We start from the raw sequence: 20,396 nt of genomic DNA on the forward strand, positions 1-20,396 counted from the left end.
GCTGTCATTGGGGAAATAACTCCTGTGGAAAATGGGGTGGGGAGGGACATCTAGGTGGTGCAATGAATAGAGCACTGACCCTGCAGTCAGAAGGACCTGAGTTCAAATGTGACCTCAGACACTTAACAACTACCTAGCTGTGAAACCTTGGCAATGTGTAACCCCATTACCTTGCCAAAAACAAAACAAAACAAAAACCTGGGGACAGCTAAGTGGTCTAGTGGATAAAGCACTGGTCCTGGAGTCAGGTTAACCTGAATTCAAAACCATCCTTAGATACTTAATAATTACCTAGCAATGTGATCTTGGGAAAGTCGACTCCATTGCCTTGCAAAGAAAAAAGAAAAAAAGAAAATGGGGTGGGAGGGAACAGCCATCTGCCCCAACTGTCAACTATCACCAAGTAAGCCAGTCTAGTCAAAGCTGTAAGACTCCACTGAGGGACAGACATGAGGTAGCATGTGTTAAATGAGTAAAGCAATCACTACCACCTTGACCGCTATCTCCCCTCCAACTCTGATGGAAACAGTTTAATACATGGAACTTTGCTTCTAGAAAACGAAATTCAGCCAGGGTCCTGTGAGGGAAGCCCTGGGGAGACACAGCTTCAAAACTGCTCTTATAGGTAGAATAGCCATAGCTACTAAAGACCTAAAAAAGGAAGTTCTTGCCACCAAAGTGCTTTGCACTGGTATATAGTTCAGCATCAGAAATTGGTATTTTATCAAGGAACACAACATTAAAGAGAATACATTGAATCCTGCTTTGCTACTATACTTTAAGGGACTGTGACACTTACCCCTTTTATCTGCAACTGAAACACTTTATTTGGGTTGTCTCCCTATTAGAATGCAACTGTCATACTTTTCTGTGTGTATCTACTTTGTACACATTAATTCTTTAATATTCATTCATTCATGGTATCAGAAGTCCTAATTCTTCTTATCCTCATCTAAATATACAACTCCTCAAGGGCATGAACCATATTCATTGATTTTGTTATCTCCTTTAACCTTAGGCACAGTCTCCTTATACATAGAAGGTGCTCAATAAATATTTGTGAGGTAATAGATTGAATGGTGGTAGGTGGAATGTTGCCATTTTGCTATTCCTCATAGATTAAGTGGGGAATTCTAATCTATTGTTCATATGATAGTCCACAATACTTGCATCAATATCATAAATCCTAAGAGCAAGACAATATCTTTCCTGTCTTGTTTGAAAGCTAAAACAGATGCATGAAATACTTAATACCATTAGAAACTGTTGGGTGAGAGGAAGAAGAGAAAGAATCTTCTAGGAAAGCTTTATTTTTACTCTCTACTTCCAGATGATAATGATGCTTATCCTTTGTTCTTGAAGAACATGGCAACAGATAAGTGATGCCATGACTACTACGTGGATGGGATTTGAGGGGGGGCATGGCTTGTGCTAAATGACCAGATTCACTTTCTCCTCCAGAGAGATCTGGGTCCAGGGGCCAGATATGAATCAGATAACTGGAGATGACCCTGGATGCAAGGTAATTAGGGTTAAGTGACTTGTCCAAGGTCATACAGCTAGTAAGTGTTAAGTGTATGAAGCTAGATTGGAACTCCCATCCTCCTGACTCCCAAGGTCAGTGCTCTAGCTATTGGGTCACCTAACTTCTCTTCCAGATTGAGAGTCTGAGTGAAGACTGAAACATGGATATGACTAATTTGGGAATTTGTCTTCCTTGATTATACAAGTTTTGTTTTGCTTGCTTTCTAAATGGGAAGGGGGAGGGAAAAGGAAAATGCCAGGGATAGAATTCAGAATTGAAAATAAAATGAAAATGAATTTTTAAAAAGTCTATGTTTTTGTCCTTATTTAATTTTTTTTAAGTTGACTGATTTGTGTATGTAAGATTTTTTAAAAGAAAAAATTCTAAATGGAGAGTAAGCATCCCTCTTGGTTGTTTTTTTAAGGTTGAGGGTGGGTAAGCAGTGGGAGGGAGGAGGACATGCTTGCTTTAGAAATGTTGTTTACTAAGGATTATTTTGTGATGGAGACAAGCTGGGGAATTTTCCATTATTCATTATCAAGTTTGTTTATGTTTTTGTTTTTTAAGAAAAGAAAGGGAGAGACTTCAGAACTTAAAATCAAAACCAAAGAAATAAATTTATTTAAAAAGAAAGTAAAGGTTTTTATTTTATAATATGAAAGATTGAGGCAGAAATATGAAAACAAAGAGTATTCTCTTAAATAAAACACCAAACTTTGCCTTAAATCTCTTCTTCAAAGTCCTTCAAATTTATTCTCACCAGCTATTGTTATTCATACCCAACTACCATAGCTTGCCCTTCATTCTCTCATAATTGAATGATTGCAATAAACTTTTAATTGGTGTCCCCTGTCCACTGTGTATCTCTACAATCCATCCTTCACAGAGCTGCCAAAATGATAGTCCTCAAGTCATAACCCCTGCTCAAGAAGCTTTTCTGATTGGTTACACATTATTCTCCCTCCTACAGTCTATACTTCAGTGAAATTTGGCTATTCTATTCCCTGCACATGGTATTCCATCTTTTGTCATTGTGTCATTGCTCAGTTGTCCTTCATGTTTAGATTGCTCATCCTTTCTACCTCCCCTTCTTGGAACCCCTATCTCTTCTCAAGGTTCAGCTCAAGTATCTTTTCTTTCCAAAGACCTTTCCTATTCTCTTCATCATCCATACTTCCTGCCTCCCAATTATTGTATATTTACTATTTATTTCACCTGTACTCATCTGTGAACATGCTGTACTCCCCTTTCCCTAATAAAATGTAAGCTTTTAAAAAACAGGGGTAATCTCACTTTTATACTTGTACATCCAGAAATTATAATAGTGCCTAAACAATTATCTAGATTACCACCAGACCCTTTTCCTTGATCTCCCTGACTCCAATATTTTCCATTAAATCTGCATATACTAATCAAATTAATTTTATTAGAGCATGGGTTTGACCCTGACATATCCTTAGTTGCCCCCCCAGGTGGTTGATGAGGAATCCCAAGTCACTTTGTCTGCTTCAGAGACTATTGATAGGAAAATGCAGCCTGTGAAAAAGGAGTGTAAATAGTCCGTTATTATCTTGCTGCCTGTTTTAGAAGAGGACCAATGAAATCGTGGAATGATATCTTAACTTGTGTGTGGACTATATTTAAGTGAAGTAGAATTACACAGCATTCTCTTCTAGGGCCATCAAAATCTAGTGGCAAGCCAAAAGTCAAGATGACTGGTGATGGCAGTTGATAATCTTTGTGTTTTAGATTTCTAAAATGCTTTTAAAGCTCTTCCATGAGGTTTTGGATTTGAGTCCAATTTATAAACTTCCCATGTAATTTTTCATTGCTTTCTTCTGAGATGGCATTTTTATCATCCCTATCTGAATACTAGCTTTCTATGGTTAGTGCTCATTTTGGATTTTTTTTGCTCATTTTGGTAGTTGAGCTCTGCTCCTGGGATACAGGGAGTATAGTATTTGTCTTGGGGTGGGGATCTAGTCCCTAGTTTATTATTTGTCAAGGTGTTGCCTATACAGCCCAGACATTGTCTGTGCAGAGGTTTGTTTCCTCCTTTATGCATAGGTTGCCTATGCAGTGGTTTGTTCCCAACTCAATTCTGTTTGTTGCCCCAGCATTCCCAGGGTTCAAACTTTGGGGCTGGGACCCTCCCTACTAGTCTGCTATCTAGCTGAGTCAGGACATGAGCTGCTATCTAGCTTAGCTGGGACCTGAGCTTGACTGTGGCTGAGTCACCCATTAGCTTTCTTGGTCTCCTGCCTATGCTGGGTTATACTTACAAAGAGTCAAACATTTACTGAAGATCCTCCATGATATCTTGAGTTGAGAATGTGTTTTATTTTATTCTCTTTTTTTTATTTTGGTGGGATATGTAGCTTTAAGGTCTGTGTAAAGGCTTCATTTAAAGTTGTATGAGAATAGCTCTGGGAACATGATAGCTTCATGCCACCTTCTTGGATTCACTTCAGAAGAACATATCTTGGATTTCTGAATAAGCTCTTAGCATGCCATAGTGTCTGCTTCAGTCACCTTCATGGCCATTGGAACAAACTGTTCTCATCTGTCTATTCTAATGAAGGAAGTCTTCATAAGCTTGAGGTAGATTTCTGTCCCCCAAATCACTGACAAGTTTGTGGTTCATAATTTACCCTCAACCTGATTTAACCTGTCTGCTGAGCTGATTCACTGGTGTCTGACTGTTGCACATACTAGTTTCTTGGAGTCACGGATGAGAGTTGCATGCCAGGTAGATACCAAAGATGGATAAGCTGCCCTGAAAAGGGCTTAGCAAGCCCTCATCAGAGGTGCTAGACTTACTTGAACACTCCATATATCCCAAATAGTCAGGAGGGATGAAAAAAAGGCCACAATTTTTTTTTTGTTTTTGCATGGTCATGGGGTTAATGACTTGGCCAAGGTCACACAGCTGGGTAATTATTAAGTATCTGATATTGAATTTGACTCAGGTCCCCCTGACTATAGGGCCAGTGCTCTATTCACTGCACTACCTTGCTGTCCCAAGGCCACAAATTCTTAAAGTGTGATTATATCATTTACCATTTTGGACTCATGTTTTCAGTATTTGTGGTATAGGTTCCATTGTTGTAGATAGTACACCATTTCAATAGGAGATTCAGAAAATACATTTTCACATGTTTCAGATGAAGAATTCAAAGTCATGAAGAAATACTCTAAATGATTATTGATTAGAGAACCACAAATTAAAAAACTCTAAGGAACTACCTCACACCTGTATTGGATTGGCTAATATGACAGAAAAGGAAAATGATCAGTGTTGGGGAAGATGTGGTAAAATGGGCATGCTAATGAGTTATTGGTGGAGTGGTGAACTGATTCAACCATTCTAGAGAGCAATTTGGAACAATGCCCAAAGGGCCATAAAACTGTACTGATCCTTTCATTCAGCAATATACTACTAGGTCTATGTCCCAGAGAGATCACAAAAAAAGGGAACAGGACCAGAGAGACAGTTCCTTATTCATTTCCTCACTCAAAATCACAGAATATTAGTACAACGCAACATTGGGAAAGGACCTTAGAACAAAAGATGTTAGAAGACATGCACTGATGGAGTTACAAAAATGGAAAGATTATTGTTAGTATATATAGGCTTCTCATTTTGCAGAGAATATTTCAAGTCCTCCTATTCCCTAATACCTCCCATATGAACCTGTCAGGTAGGTGATTTCCACCATTAGTAATGTATTCCTTTAGGCTAGATCTTACTCTCTCTAGGGCCTATTTACAAAATCACATAAACTTTGAATATTGGAGTAGGCATAAGCCATGATGAAGTCCAACACATAGACAAATGCAATTATGTCTATTACCCCTGTCAAGAATTTATCTAAACTCTGCTCTATAAGGATGGGGAAACCAGCCATCTTGAGGTGGCCCATTCCATTTCCCCCCAATTCTAATAGTTTATATTTTTTCCAAAGATCAAAAACCACCTGAACTTAAAAGACAACAAAAAACACCAACAATTTAAAAGACAACAAATATAAAAAAAAAACCACCTGAATTAAAAAGACATTTTCTGTCTATACATTGATCTGCAAAATGGTTCTACCAAGACTCGGTCTTGCTAAGCTGGAAAGATGAGTTAAAGTGACTTTCCCTCTCTCTAGACATCTCCTTACCTTGATCCTGTGTACAAGAGGAGCAAATAGGAACACAAAGAGTTCTACAGTGGCCATGGAGTTCTGGAAGAATTTCCTACGACTATTCTCTTCGTCTTCATGGGAGCTGCTTCGCCGAGGGTGCGCTGGTGATCCCTGGTTTTCAACCTGATGGATGAAGGCACTGCTGCCACCACCCCAGCTGGAGCCTCTGTCACCACCCCCAAATCGATCACTGTTGCAATCTTGGGGAGCCTCAAGCAGCATCCAGTGCAAAGTGTGAAGGAGTTTCGTTTCTGCGACACCAAGTTTATCCTGATGACCTGAATGAAAAATATTTACCAGTGACATCTTTTGAGCAAAACAAGAGATGCTGTGAACTAAGTGATCAGTTTCAAATGTAGGGGCTGTTCAGACTTCTGCTACAAATTTACAAGGTGATAGGGTATATACTCCATAGTATAATTCTCTCCTTGCTATGGGTAGTAATAATAAAAGTCAAACGAATGTACTATAACAATTTGTTAAAGGTTTATTGGTTTTAAAGGCATAAAACTCCCAAACAATAATACCACAAAGTAATGGTTCTTAGCCCAAGATCCATGAACTTTTAAAAAAATATATTGATAATGATATTTCTAGAGAATTTATTTCCTTTGGACTCCTATGTATTTTATTTCAATGCATTTAAAAACATAAGAGAAAAGATCCATAGGGGATGCCAAAAGGGGTCTATGGACAAAAAGAATAAAGACCCCTATCTTAAAGATATTCTTTTTTTAAAAAAAATTCATGTAGGTGGTAGAAACATATTTTAAACCTTTTCTTAGTAAAATTTAAATGTTACAAATAATGTTTTTCTCTAAAGTCCTTTCAAAATTCTTGGAAAAGTCCCTCAAAAGACAATGTTTTTCTTGGGAAAATTGATTAAGGATGTTATCAATTTCTTTTATACAAAAAGTAACTCTAGTCTGTTTTATATCATTTTCTTCCCTAACCCTGAAACAATATAGATATCAACTCATCTAAATTCAGTCTCCTTTATTGATTTTCCAGAAATAATTAGCGAGTTCATTCACTTCTCCCTAAGAAAAGGATAAAGATTTCAATGAAAGAGAGGAAGTCCCTTTGTGTATTTCCAGGGATGAGGGAGGTGGTCTAGGAGGAATGGAGTAGCAGTTTAGTTAATGGATAATTCTATAATATTAACATAAATTGCTGTACTTATTACAGTCAAGGGGACCTCTGCTAAAAAAATTGCACATTGTGGTCAAAGAAATCACTTAACCTCAGGCTACTCTCAAGACCATGGGCTATAGAGTAACTGTGAAATAGGTAGAAAGAATTCTTGTAGTATCCAATCACCAGATCTGAACCTAAAAACACAATTGTAATCTAAAGTGATCTAAGTATGATGTTAATAGCAGGGCAAATAACTTTGGCAGATGGACTTCTAAATCCATAGTAACTGAGGGATGGATTAAATCCAAAGGCAAGAGTACTGGGCTGGTTATAATAAAAAAAAAAATCAGCAACAATTTCCTGCCGTCATTATAGAATGAGTCGTCATTAGTTTACTGGGAATCCCCTGGGAACACATTAGTTCAGCCAGATTTTCATAGGTAGGTAATGGAATACACTAAATAGCACATGTTAGAGTTACCAACCCAGTTTATTCCTGTTGGAGAGCAGTGTTGCAGTGCAATGCAGAACATGAGGCAATGCAGCCTGGACAAGCTCCCAGCGGGAAATGCTCTGGATTGCTTCAGAAAGGGCTGGAGAGAGGCCATGAAGCTTGTTTTCTACCAGAACTCGTTCAAAGGACTAGAGGATGGAGAAAAACATGTTGTTATTGTACTAGACTATTTTAGTGCACAAGGGAGAATAGAGTCTAAGATATGTTCTACTACAGGTATGTTTATTTAATTTTTAAAATATAATATTTTCCCCAATTACATATAAAAATAATTTTTAATATTCATTTAAATGATTTTTGATTCCCAAATCCTCTCCATTGCTCCCCACATTGAGAAGGCAAGCAATTTTATATAATTATATATAATTATATATAATATACATCTGTAGTCATGCAAAACATTTCCATAACAGGTATTTTTAAAAGGATAAAAAAACTTTCTTTATATAACACTTCATAATCTACAAAGCTCATTAAAATTATTGTGTTTCATATTCATAGTAACCTTATGATATAAGTAGGGCAATTATTATCTTCTATATTTCATAGTGGCCAAAACTGAGATCCAGAAAAGAGAATTATGTGGTACAGTAGAAAATGAGCTGAATTTGGAGTCAGAGGATGTGGATTTGAATTTTACTTAGCATAACCCTATGACCTTATAAGTTATTAAAATATTCTGGGCTTTGATTTCCTTATCTGTCAAATGAGAAGATTGGACTATATGATTTCTAAGATTCTTTAGAGGTGTATCTCTGTTGATCATATAAGATTTTAACTTTCACACTGGTCTAGTCCAACACCTTCATTTTACAGATGGTGTTCCAAAGGAAAAGGTCACAAAAAGTTAATGTAAGAGATGGGACCCAAACCACAGGTTTTCTGACTCCAACTTTTCTGATTCTTTTCAGCTGTACCATATGATGAAAATTCCAAGGCCAAAAATTTTTCAATGTTGTTTTCTTAATGATTATTAAATCTCTGTTCATCTGCATTTGAGTCAATAATAGACTACTAGAATTTATAAGTTTTCAAGTTTATTTCTATAGTTTGGATGAACTACATAGTATATGCAGAAATTCATTTCTATAGAATGGGAAAAAAGGGGGCTAGTCTTTTTTCTTTAAATAATTTGAATGAGATAAGCTCATTCAAACATTTTTGAGTAATCATAATGGTTGTTTGAAGTTTGCAGAAGGAACCAGATATCTAAGAGTCCTCATGGACAGAATTGGTTTCAGTGAATGTGGACTGATTTTGTGTAGCTCTGGCATTAAAAACAGTATCTCCTTACTGAATCGAATCCTAGCATCTTCTAAACTGACTCTCTAGTAACTCTATAATCTGAGCTGGTATTTGGTCCTGTTATGGAACACCCTGACCCAAATCCAAGCTTCTTTTGTATTGATAGTTTCAATTATTCTAGGTTCTGTTCTGGAATGTCAACATGGTGCAGCTTCTGCTTTACAGAATGAGAATGTATCATTTAACTCTTTATGCTCCTTTCTGATTTCTGTGTAATGTTAGAAGATAAGTATGTGGAATTAAGATGGCATTGGAGGTGGGGAGAATTGGGATCAAAACATAAAAGGCCAGATTGGTAGCTAAAGTCTTACAAAGAACCAATTCACCAGTTCAGTGCACATGAGTACAAAGGATTGAAAAAAAAAAGACCTTGTAATCAAAGCTATTCTGTGATTTGGTGATTCTGTTATAGGGGGAAAAAAAGACATCAAAGTTGTGGCCTTTTGTTTTCTCTTAACAAGTTAAATAAAGGCCTTTAGATAATGCTTGTGTTGTAGATCCAAATACTTTTAACTTCTTCAGCCTCTAAGTAACTGAAGCATTAATTAAGTGTTTTAGGAATTTAAAAGTATAAAAGATTTAAAAACCTAAACACACCTAAAACAATCTTTGAGAATACTTTCTACAGCAAAAGTTTAGCATTTAAATGGCCTGTTTATGAATTCTGTCATGTCCTTTTCATTTTAAAATGAATATTTGGCCAATGAAACTCTTTGTGTTTTGTTTTCAGTCTGGGAGCTGTCTTTTTTCATGCATGCCCACATTCATCATCTCCTCCCCCAAATGCCCACTCCACTTCAGTTTCTGTGTTTTACATTCATAGATTCATTTATTTTATATAAAGACATTTGTCAAACAGGTATGCCTAATTATAAATGGATGGGCTCAGTTAAAGTACAAAGTTATTCCATTCAAAAGTGGAAGAATCAACAAATTTGGAGAATTTATAGTAATTAAAATGTCCAGTTTTTTCCAACTTGAGCTAAACAGAATCATAAATCAATGAAGAAATGTATCTTTAAGAATTCTGTTTTGATAACTTTGAAAAACAAAAATGAATACAGAAGAAATTCCTAATTGTTCGCCCCAAGCAAAAGCTAATGGCTATAATAGATTTAAGTTGCTCTTGCTGTTTGTGGATTGGATTAGAGTTCATTTGGTCATTTACAATTTGGTGTGCATATCTGAAAATAGAAAAATTTTCATAGATATACCAAGAGAACAGAAATGTAAAGATCTCAATTTGGCTATCAACATTCTACTCAATAATCTTCAATTTTCATTTTTTTTGGTCTGTAAGATGGGATGAAAAGTGCTTGACTAATTTTCAGTATGTTGAGTTTGGAAGGATAAAGGTGATTATGGAAATGAAGCATTATCAGATTCCTGAAAATAGGCATTCTCACACATATTAAAAAAGTCTACATAATTTGTTGGAGGATATACTATCATTTGTTAGTAGCCAAATAAGTTCACCAACTAAGTTTTGGTAAGTCATCATCTTGTAGAATTTATTGGGCCAAGTGAGCTAGATAAAAACTGACAACAACCCTAAGATTACCTTTCAGTTATTAATATTCTTTTCTGGTGCTTTGTGTTTTTATAAATTTTCAACTTGTCAAAAATTTGAAGATTCACATATAAAAACCTACAAGCTTATATTATTTAGCTTCCTTGAATATGTCATATATGTACCTCATATATGCAACCTGTGCTGAAATTAATCATATGCTTTTCTTCTATTTATCACAGTGACTATGATGAATTTGTCAGTTAAAAAGTAAAAAAAAAATCACATACCACACAGGAGGCTTCATATTGCTTTCCCAGTTTGGGCCTCAAAAAGGCACTGAAAAATTAACAGTTTTTTTTAAATTGAAGCAATAAAACAAGTAAAACAAAATATTATATATACGTCTATATATAATCATTAATATCCTTTCTATTTTTTTTACTTCTAACAATGTTAAAAGCATAAGGTCATAAGACTCAAATATCATGTTTAAGAACAGTAATGAACAAGCATTTGTTGTCAGCTCCAGTCATTGTTTTTTATAAACTAATTCTATATTCTCATGTGTTCAGTGTTAACTGAATGAAATTCATATCAGAAATGATGATCTACTTGGTGGACTACATTTTTACTGCTAATATTGTTGAAAACTGAAAATGATTACACCTTCTTAAACTTGGGAGTTGAACTGGAAGCCACAATTTTTCAGAATCCATTTTTACATTTGGCAGCTATATATTTTAGAGGATGCTTATTGGGGGAAGGATTTGGGCCTTTTCAAGAAAAAAAAAAGGGGCAATCTTTGACTGAAAAGCTTTCTTCCAGGGCTTTAACCAGGAAGATGACCATCACTGTCTAAGTGAAAACAAAAATGGTAACAAGTGGTCCTAACGGGTACTCTCTCAATATGAGATACTGGACAAACAACAGGTCACACTGGTCTAAAATTACAGCAGGAGGAGGAGGAGGAGGAGGAGGAGGAGAAATCAGTTCGTGTAAGCACGTTGATCTTCCTTCTTTCTCCTCTCCTCTTCTCTTCTCTTTCCAGCTATCTTCCTCTACATCCAAATGATATATGCATGTATCTATAGACAAATATAGATGTATGTATGTATGTATATGTATATATATACACACACATATTGGATATATCCACATCTCTATATTTGATAGCTTCCTGCCGGTTTGTCATCAAACTTCATTAAAAGAAAACAAAACAAACAAACAAAAAGGGGTTCCAAAGGCTAGCTTTCTTGCTCCCCAGAGGGAGTTGCACGCATGGTGCCGCAGCCACAGCAGCAGAGCATCGGGCCCCATCCAGAGCATCTCCAGCGGCCCAAGGACCCGGGGTCGGGGAGCGCGGGGAGGAAGGACCCAGGAGCGCGCAGTGCGGCGTGTCTCTTTGCCCCTCACCTGGTTTGCCTCCACAGGAAGGTCTGGATGGGGAGGGGGATGCCTCGGCCGCTGTCCTGCTCCTGGCCCTCGGAGCTTTTCCTCTTCACCATGATGGTGGCTCCTGTGAGCCCTACTGAGGGACCCGACACTGCCTCCTCGCTAGCCGCCGCCGCCTCCTCTTCCTCCTCCTCCCGCTGCTCCCCCCAACTCTCATCCCCTCCTTCCCCGAGGCAGTGCCAGCTCTCTCCGCCCAGTTCTCCCGTCCCTCTCCCCTTCCCCCGCCCCTCTCTGCCGGTGTAAAATGGCTGCGGGAGGAGGGGTGGGTTGGAGGCACAGACAAGGGAGGAGGGGGGAGGAAGAAGATGTCCGCCCGGCCCCCCACTCTCCCGGGCTCTGCTTTCAGCACCTCCCGCCGTGGACAGCGACCCCTCGGAGGGCAGCTGGGCTTGGGGTCTGGCTGGCAGCAGGCGGCGCCCGGGTGAAGCTTTAGGCAGTTGCCACTCTGAGCATCGCCCTCCTGTCCCGCTGCGTCTTTTCCTTTAGCCTAATTTGGCCTCTTCAGCCCCGGTCAGACTGTTCCCCTCCTACCCACTGGACCCCGGGAGTGTCCCCTGTTTGCTGACCTCCTGACAGCAGTGACTGGGGGACAATGCCGTTGGGGAAGGAGGAGCTTTGGGGAGCCGCAAAGCTGTCATTGACACTAACATCACTCACACCTAAAGCAAGGCGATCAGGTGCCCCCCTTGGGTCTCCACCTCCACCCCCAAAACACACACACACACAAACACACTCCCTGTCCCCGGAACTCAGCAGGAAGGGTGCATGGAAAGGGAAAAAAAGGTGTAAGCCAGGAAGAGCTGCAAGCTTGACAGGTCAGAGAAAGCCGTAAATTACTGTGATGTGAGAATTTAAAATGTCAGCAGGAAACCAATATTGCCTGCACTATTTCTTTCTGGGAAAGACAAAACCCAAAGAAGCCAAGATGAAGCAGTAGTGGGTGAAAGTTAATTGGTGTGAGGAAGAGCACACACAATTATCTTGTGCAGCCATTTATTTTTGCTGTTGTCCGTTGGATTACATTTGAAGGACATCTTTTGCTCTTTCCCCGGCCACCCTTTCTTTCTTGGGCTTCCAGAGTTAAAAGGTTTGAAATAGTAACGTTTCAGAATTAAATGAATTTTTGAAATATTTACAGCTGAAAATCAAAGGTGGAAAAAACCAAAGATATAGATAGAAAGCAGCAACTGAAGGCTCACCGGCGAAGAAATGAAACATTTGAAATTGGGGAGGGGCAAGGCATCATGTCACCTTCACCCATATAAGTATTTGCATATAAGCAAAATTACAGATCTAGCAATGAACGAGGTGAATAGACATATACGTATCTATACAGACATGCAATACATAATACATTGTCTGTAAAACATGAATATTTTCAGGCACATGGATGTTTTCTCCATTTGCTATTTATAGATATAACTTTTTAAAAATAATTTTTTGTATTTTTTCACATCATGATAATTTCTCCTATTGTCCCTCCTTTCCTTCCAAGGGAGCCATCTCACATAACAAATGATGCTTTTTAAAAACAAAAAAAGAAGAAATCAGTACAAATTGATATATTGAAAATGTCTGAAAATATGTGCAATGTATATCGAAGGTCACCTATTGACCTTACATCTCTGCAAAATGGGAGTGTGAGGCATATTTGCAAGCCACACTTCTTTTCTTAATAATTTCTCAACATTTACTTTTGGATTTCTTTGCAATTGCAATTTTTGAGTAAAAAATACAAGGCCATTACATTAAATGAGAATATATCAAATTAAAAGGAAATTATTCACTTAGATTCCAAAAAAATGAGTAAAAGAAGGACCAGGATGAAACAAATTTCAATTAGTGAAATAATGGACTCTGAAAATCTTGTAAATTAAAAAAAACGAGGGAGAGAATGAAAAATCATAGAATCAAAATAAAAGGTGTATCTTTTTAGACATATAGGATAAGATGATAATAGGAAATATATATGAGTAACAATTAAGAGAGTAATCATAAGAATTATTGTTGTTCATCATTCTCAAAGAGGACCAAGGATATCACAAAGTTGATCTCTCTTTTTTGTTATTATTATCATTGTTTTTATTATATAAATATTTCATTTGTTTTCCAATTATATACAATAGCAGTTTCTACCAATCTTTTTTTTTGCAAGGTTTTGAATTTTACAATTTCCCCTTCCCTTCCTTCCCTCCCTTCCCCCCAATAGAAGGCAATCTGGTAGTTTTTACATTTCTTTCCATTTTATATATAGATATAGATATAGATATAGATATAGATAGATATAGATATAGATAGATATAGATATATAGATATAGATAGATGTATTTGTATAATCAAAATTGAATGTGCAGAGAGAAAAAAAACATCCTGAAGGAAGAAAGGAAATATTAGAGATAGCAAAATTATGTAATGCATAAGACAATTTTTTAAAAATTGAGGATAATAATCTTTAGTCTTCATTTAAACTTCACAGTTCTTTCTCTGGATACAGATGGTATTCTTCATCATAGATCCCCTAAAATTGTTCCTGATTATTGCCCTGATGGAGTGAGCAAGTTCATCAAGGTTGAGCATCATCCCAAGTTGTTGCCAGGGTGTGCAATGTCCATCTCATTCAGCATCAATTCATGAAAGTTTTTCCAGGTTTCTCTGTAATCCTATCCCTCCTGATTTCTAAAAGAACAATAGTGTTACATCACATAGATATACTACAAATTGTTCAGTCATTCCCCAATTGATAGACGTCCTCTAGATTTCCAATTCTTTGCCACCACAAACAGAACTGCTATGAATATTTTTGTACATGTGGGATTTTTATCCTTTTTCATGATCTCTATAGGGTATAGACCTCATAGTGGTATTGCTGGATGAAAGGGTATACACATTTTTATTGCTCTTTGTGTATAATTCCAAATTGCTCTCCAGAAAGATTGAATCAGTTCACAGCTCCATCAACAATGTATTAGTGTATCAGATTTCCCACTTCCTTTCCAACATTGATCATTATCCTTTCTAGTCATTGGCAAATCTGAGAGGTATCGAGGTGATATCTCAGAGATGTTTTAATTTGAATTTCTCTAATCATTATTGATCTAAAGCAATTTTTCATATGACTATAGATAGCTTTGATTTCCTCAGCTGAAAAGTTCTTTTGCATATCCTTTGACAAATTGGGGAATGACTTTTTTTTTAATAAATATGACCCAGTTCCCTATATATTTTAGAAATGAATCCTTTGTCAGAAACACTAGTTGTAGAAATTGATTCCCAATTTACTACATTTCTTTTGATCTTGGTTAGAGTAGTTTTGTTTGTACAAAAGCTTTATAATTTAATGTAATCAAAGTAATTTAAGGTTCTCTACTATCTTTTCCATTTGATTTTAAAACTCCTTTCTGATCTCTTCTAAGAAGTCTTTCTGGACTGGAGACCAATTCATATCCTCCTCTGAAGTTCTGGTCCTCTCTGAGTTAGGACCCTTGTCTTCAAGGTAGCACTTCATGGACCCTGCTTTATCTGGCCTTGTTTCATTTTGGGCCCTTTCCCTAGGGTCTTGTGTTAGGGGAGGGGCTGGTTCACAGACCTTTGGTGTTGAGATCTCTAGAGGCCATATCCACTTCAGGGAGTTACTCAGGGGATTGAACTTTAGGGGATGCCAGAAGCTTTTTTTGGATTGTCTATGAAGTTGATTAAAGGTCCACTCCTTAGACCTGGGAGTTGGGTTTGGGGTGGCAAGATCTGGGCTGTCTTCAAACAATGTGGGCTGGGCCTTCGGGCTAGATAGGTCCACATAATCTTCAGTGAGACTGAGGGAGATCTGCAGCCCAGACCTGAGCCTTGGGGCAAGGTGCACACACCATGAGAAGGTTGTTTGTTCTGGAGAAAGTCACCAAGTACTCCCACAGGAATGGCGGGGGAGGGGATCAGCTGGAAACACTGGGATTTCCCTGAAAACTGGGACTCATGACCCAGATCTTGCAGACCAGTCGAGTTGACCACATAGGTGTCTGGCTGCTTTTCTGGAGCTCCCTGGCCCACCAGGAGCACAGCAAACTCTTCATGTTAGTGTCCCCCTGCCCCTTGCACTAACTCTTTACCCTCTGCCTCTTGCTTGCCCAAGCTCCCCTGGGGTAGACCTTGCTGGTAGATGCTCTTCTCTTCAGTTTTTCTCTGGGTTCTGTGGATTCAAAATCTGTTAAGAGACTTGGTTCATGTTAGCTCTGAAGGCAAGCCAGGAGAACTTAAAACAATGCCTGGCTTCTCTCTTCCATCTTGGCCAGAAGTTTGACTACCCTTAACCAAAGCTGATCTCTCGATGAGCACATAAACTGGATTTATGTGAGGAAGAGATGCAATGGATGATTTTGGCTTTTCTAACTAAAGATTGTTCCCAGGCCTCAGTTTGGGTGATGGCTAGGTAAAATGAGACAGATAATCTATCTTTTGACTGTTCAAAACAGAAGGGCTACCCTGGCAATCAGACCTCTCCCATGTGCAATAAGAACCATCTGCTCTGTTTTTGCTGTTCCTTTATTTTCTAAGAATATTTATAAAGCACCCATAACATATAGGAACTTTTTAAGGCAAAACTTCCAAAATGTCAATGAAGACTTGAATAGAGGTAATCCAGTTGTACACAATAAAATAAAGTCATATCTTTAATAAGGAGAAACGAAAGTACAAAGTTCCTAGTATGATCAATTTATTAACAAAGCTAGCAATTACCAATAAAAAGAATCTAAGGCTTCTTAGTAATTAAGACTGCATCAAACAATCAGAGTAGCTCTTTATACAGTTGAAAGGATAGCAGTACCAAAATGTCTAGTGATGAAGGAAGACTGATTGGTCTGACCTATAGGTAAGGGAATTTTCTGTGGGGATTTTCATAACTCTTTTATAAAAATCTTCTGTAAAGTCTTATGGGCAAACATGTGAGGCAATTGACTCATCTCTTTCGCCAGGTCAGCAGATTTACAAATTTGAGTTACAGGTTTAAAGAAATTCAAACTCACATAATGAGGGGGATTAATATATACTGGAGTGATTATCAATTCATATTAAATTGACTAAGCTTTATTAAAATATATTAAAAAAACAAAGACATCAACTTTCAATTTCTCATAATGTAATAGAACAAACACTAGCTTTGAAATAGAGCTTTACTACTCATTTCTACTATTGATTTATACTGAAATGTTTATGATGTCTTCATGCACAAAATTATTAAGATGTTCTAGATGATTTTTAAAGTTTTTTCCAGATTGATTTCCTATGAAGTTATCTAGATAGGAAAAGAGGCTATCATAAGATGTCCAAGTGCTGCTTGGGGGAGAGATAGAACTATAATGTTTATTCTTTATTCTTTTCTTTTTTAGATAGATAAAAGATATTAAAGCATTCATGGGGTACTTAGCATGTACCATGTACATTCTGTGCTAAGACATGGGAATACAAATATAAACAAAAAGACCATTTTTTCAATCAAAGAACCTACATTCTGATGGGAGAATTTAGTCTATAAAAAGAATTGAAAAGTGTGTGTGTGGGGTAGAAGTGGATTGAGGAATCCACTGTGGCAATGGGAAGTCCTCAAGAACAGAAAGGAGAAAAGATGGAACATGCCTGGCTTGATCACTTCCTCAAATGAAAATTCTGGGAAGGAACTTGCCAGATAAAGGAGGAAGACACTTTTTCCAGGGTGGGGAGAAGTCTGAAGAGAATTCAACACATGAGTGAATTTACCATCAACAAATAAACATTTCAAAATATATTTAAAAAAACAAGAAAGAAAATTGTATAGCCAATTTCTATAACAACATTTGAAACTATGTAAAGTATGTATATATATATATATATATATAATATACACACATATAATATTTCAATAAGGCAGTAATAGCAATTGTTCTATTTGTGCCACCTTTTATATCTCTTGTTGTGTGATCTTGGGTAAAGTATTTAATGTCTCAGTGATCCAAGTAATTAGATAAAATTTTATAAATTCTCTGGATATAACCAAAATTGTAATTCTTTATTGTTGTAGTTTATACATTTGACATTTTCCTCTTGATAGAGCACTTAATATTTTATTATTCCAAAAACATTCCTGAAACAGCATTTTCAGAGCCTCTAATAAAATATTGGAGTAATAATAACTCACATTACTTTAAAGTTTGCAAATTGATTCGTGTAAATTATCTCATTTGATCCTTACAATATCGAGCAAAGTTTTACAAGCATCACCATTTTAAAGATGATAAAATTGAGGTCTGGAGAGCTAGAGTTAATAACTCTTGATGACTTTGATTGTAACTGTACTACTCTTTCCTATTTCTATATTAAAATCTTAAAATCAACTTCTTTGATATTTTGCCATTTGAATAAATAATAAAGAAGTTAAAACACCACAAAGGAAGCCCAAATCCCTAATGGGCTTCCTTTGTGGTGTTTTAACTTCTTTATTTCTTTTTCAAAAGAATACATATATGATCTATTTCATCACTATCAATTATTTGCAAGGCACTTGATTACTTATTTTTTTTTAAGGAAAAACCTTTCATTCCTCCATAATCTTTTTTCTAACATTCTACATTTTTTTTTCTTTTTTCCTCAAACTTGTACCCACCTTCTTAGCAGAGGATATGGCTTTATGGTTTAAAGAGAAACTAAAGGTTCTTTGCCATGATTTCTTTCTTCTCTCCTTTTCTATATCACAAAAGTGCTTAGAATCATCCTCATTCTCTCCTTAACTTTGCTCTCTGAAGATAAGGTGCCCAGTTTCTTCAGGCAGCTGGACTCCAAAGGCATCTCCTTTCTCTCTGATCTTTAATCGCTTTCTTCTAGTTCAAACAATCAACTAATACACATTTATTAAGTGCCTACTACATGTTGGGGGATATAAAGAGGAAAAAAAAGATTGTCTTTGCCCTCAAGAAGCCTACTACCTAATGGGGAAGACAGCATTAAAAAATTATATATTCATGTCATAGGAGTAATTTTGTAGAATTTCTTCATAAGCTATTAAAGTTAAAAAAGTTTTTGGTTTGTTCACCTCTAACATTAATTCTTTTAAATATATAATATTTTATTTTTACTCAATTTGTTTCTTTTAAATTTTGAGTTTCTAATTCTAGCCTTTCCTCCCTCGCCTCTCCCTTCACTGAGATAGTAAGCAAACAGATATACATATGCTAGCATGTAAAAATTTCCATATTAGTCATTTTTAAAGAAAAAGAATGAAAAAAGGAAAGTAAAAACAATAACAAGCTTCAGTCTGCAGTCAAACACTATCAATTCTTTCTCTGAAGGTCCTATGGGATTGTTTTGGATGATTGCATTGCTGATAATAGTTAAGTTGATCACCATCCTTCATCATGCAATACTGATGTTACTATGTACAATGTTCTCCTGGTTTGGATCCTTTTACTTTGCATCAGTTCATGTTCTTACAGTATGGGACAGCTAGATGATATAGTGGATAGAAGAATGACTTTGGAGTCAGGAGAATGGGAGTGTGAATACAACCTCAGACATTACTAGCTGTGTAACCTTGGGCAAGTCACTTAACCCTGATTGCCTTGTATCTAGGACCATCTCCAGTTGTCCTGATTCAAGTCTGGCCAGTTGGTTCTGGAGGAGAAAGTGAGATAAGTGACAGCAAAACACGCCTCACTCATATCCAATTCAATTGCTTGTCATAGTATCACCTCCCTGATGTCGTGATCTTCTTCGAGGATAAAGGACAAACATTCTTATAGAATAATAATATTCCATCACAATCACATACCACAGTTTGTTTAGCCCTTTCCCAATTGATGTGAAGCCCTTTGATATTGAATTCTTAGCCACAACAAAAAGAGTTGTTATAAATATATCTGGTTAAATGAGTACTTTTTCCTTTTTTTTGAAATATTGGAATAAATTTTATGAAATATTGGAATAAATTGTTCCTTCAATATTTGATAGAATTCATTTATGAATTAGCCTGATCCAGGTGATTTTATTTTCTTAACAAGTTCGTTTATGATTTGTTTAATTTTTTCCTTGCAAAGTGGACTGCTTAAATTCTCTATTTCTCATTCTGTTAATTTAGAGTTTATATTTTTGTAAATATCTATTTCATTTAACTTATTGAGCTTATTGTCATATAGTTGATCAATCTGTTTCCAATAATATTTTTATTTCCTCTTCATTAAGTATAAATTTTGCTTTTCATTTTTGACATTGGTAATACACCTTTCCACTTCTTTTTAATCAAAAATTTCAAAACAGCTTCTAGTTTTATTTATTAATTCCCAAAGAGTCTTTTGTTTTGACCATTGCTGAGTTTTTCTTTATTTTCAAGATTATCTTTCGGTATTAAAATTTTAAGATGTTTGTTTTCTAGCATTTGTATTTATATTCTCAATCAATTGATCAATTCTTTCTCTCCTGTGCTAGAAAATATATTTTGAGTTATATCTTTTACCCTAATGACTGCTTTGTATGTATCACCAAAATTTTGGAATATTATTTTATTGTTTTAATTACTTTTATAAAAAGCATCATTTCTATTATTTGTTCTTTGGAGTAATTCTTTTTTTTGTTTGTTTTTGTTTTTGCAAGGCAATAGGGTTAAGTGAGTTATCCAAGGTCACACAACTAAGCAATTATTAAATGTCTAAGGCTGGATTTTAATTCAGTCCTCCTGATTCCAGTGCCAGTGCTCTATCCACTGAACCACCTAGGTGCTCCCTGGAATAACAGTTCTCATGGACT

General features: G+C 36.4%; 1 protein-coding gene across 1 annotated transcript in view; it reads right to left on the bottom strand.

Moving 5' to 3' along the window:
• The window catches only part of UNC80 (unc-80 homolog, NALCN channel complex subunit), a 214,262-nt gene extending 202,523 nt beyond the window's left edge, over positions 1–11,739 (bottom strand). Inside the window, exons 1-4 of the mRNA XM_074191473.1 lie at positions 11,598–11,739; positions 10,472–10,520; positions 7,338–7,494; positions 5,692–5,993 (exon numbers count right to left, since the gene is read on the bottom strand). Coding sequence (XP_074047574.1) covers positions 5,692–5,993; positions 7,338–7,494; positions 10,472–10,520; positions 11,598–11,689 — 600 coding nt within the window. The 5' untranslated portion in view covers positions 11,690–11,739. The remainder of the gene's footprint in view (positions 1–5,691; positions 5,994–7,337; positions 7,495–10,471; positions 10,521–11,597) is intronic.
• Positions 11,740–20,396: the final 8,657 nt, after the last annotated feature.

This window comes from Macrotis lagotis, chromosome 6, assembly GCF_037893015.1.
Source record: "Macrotis lagotis isolate mMagLag1 chromosome 6, bilby.v1.9.chrom.fasta, whole genome shotgun sequence".
Lineage (NCBI taxonomy): Eukaryota > Metazoa > Chordata > Mammalia > Peramelemorphia > Peramelidae > Macrotis > Macrotis lagotis.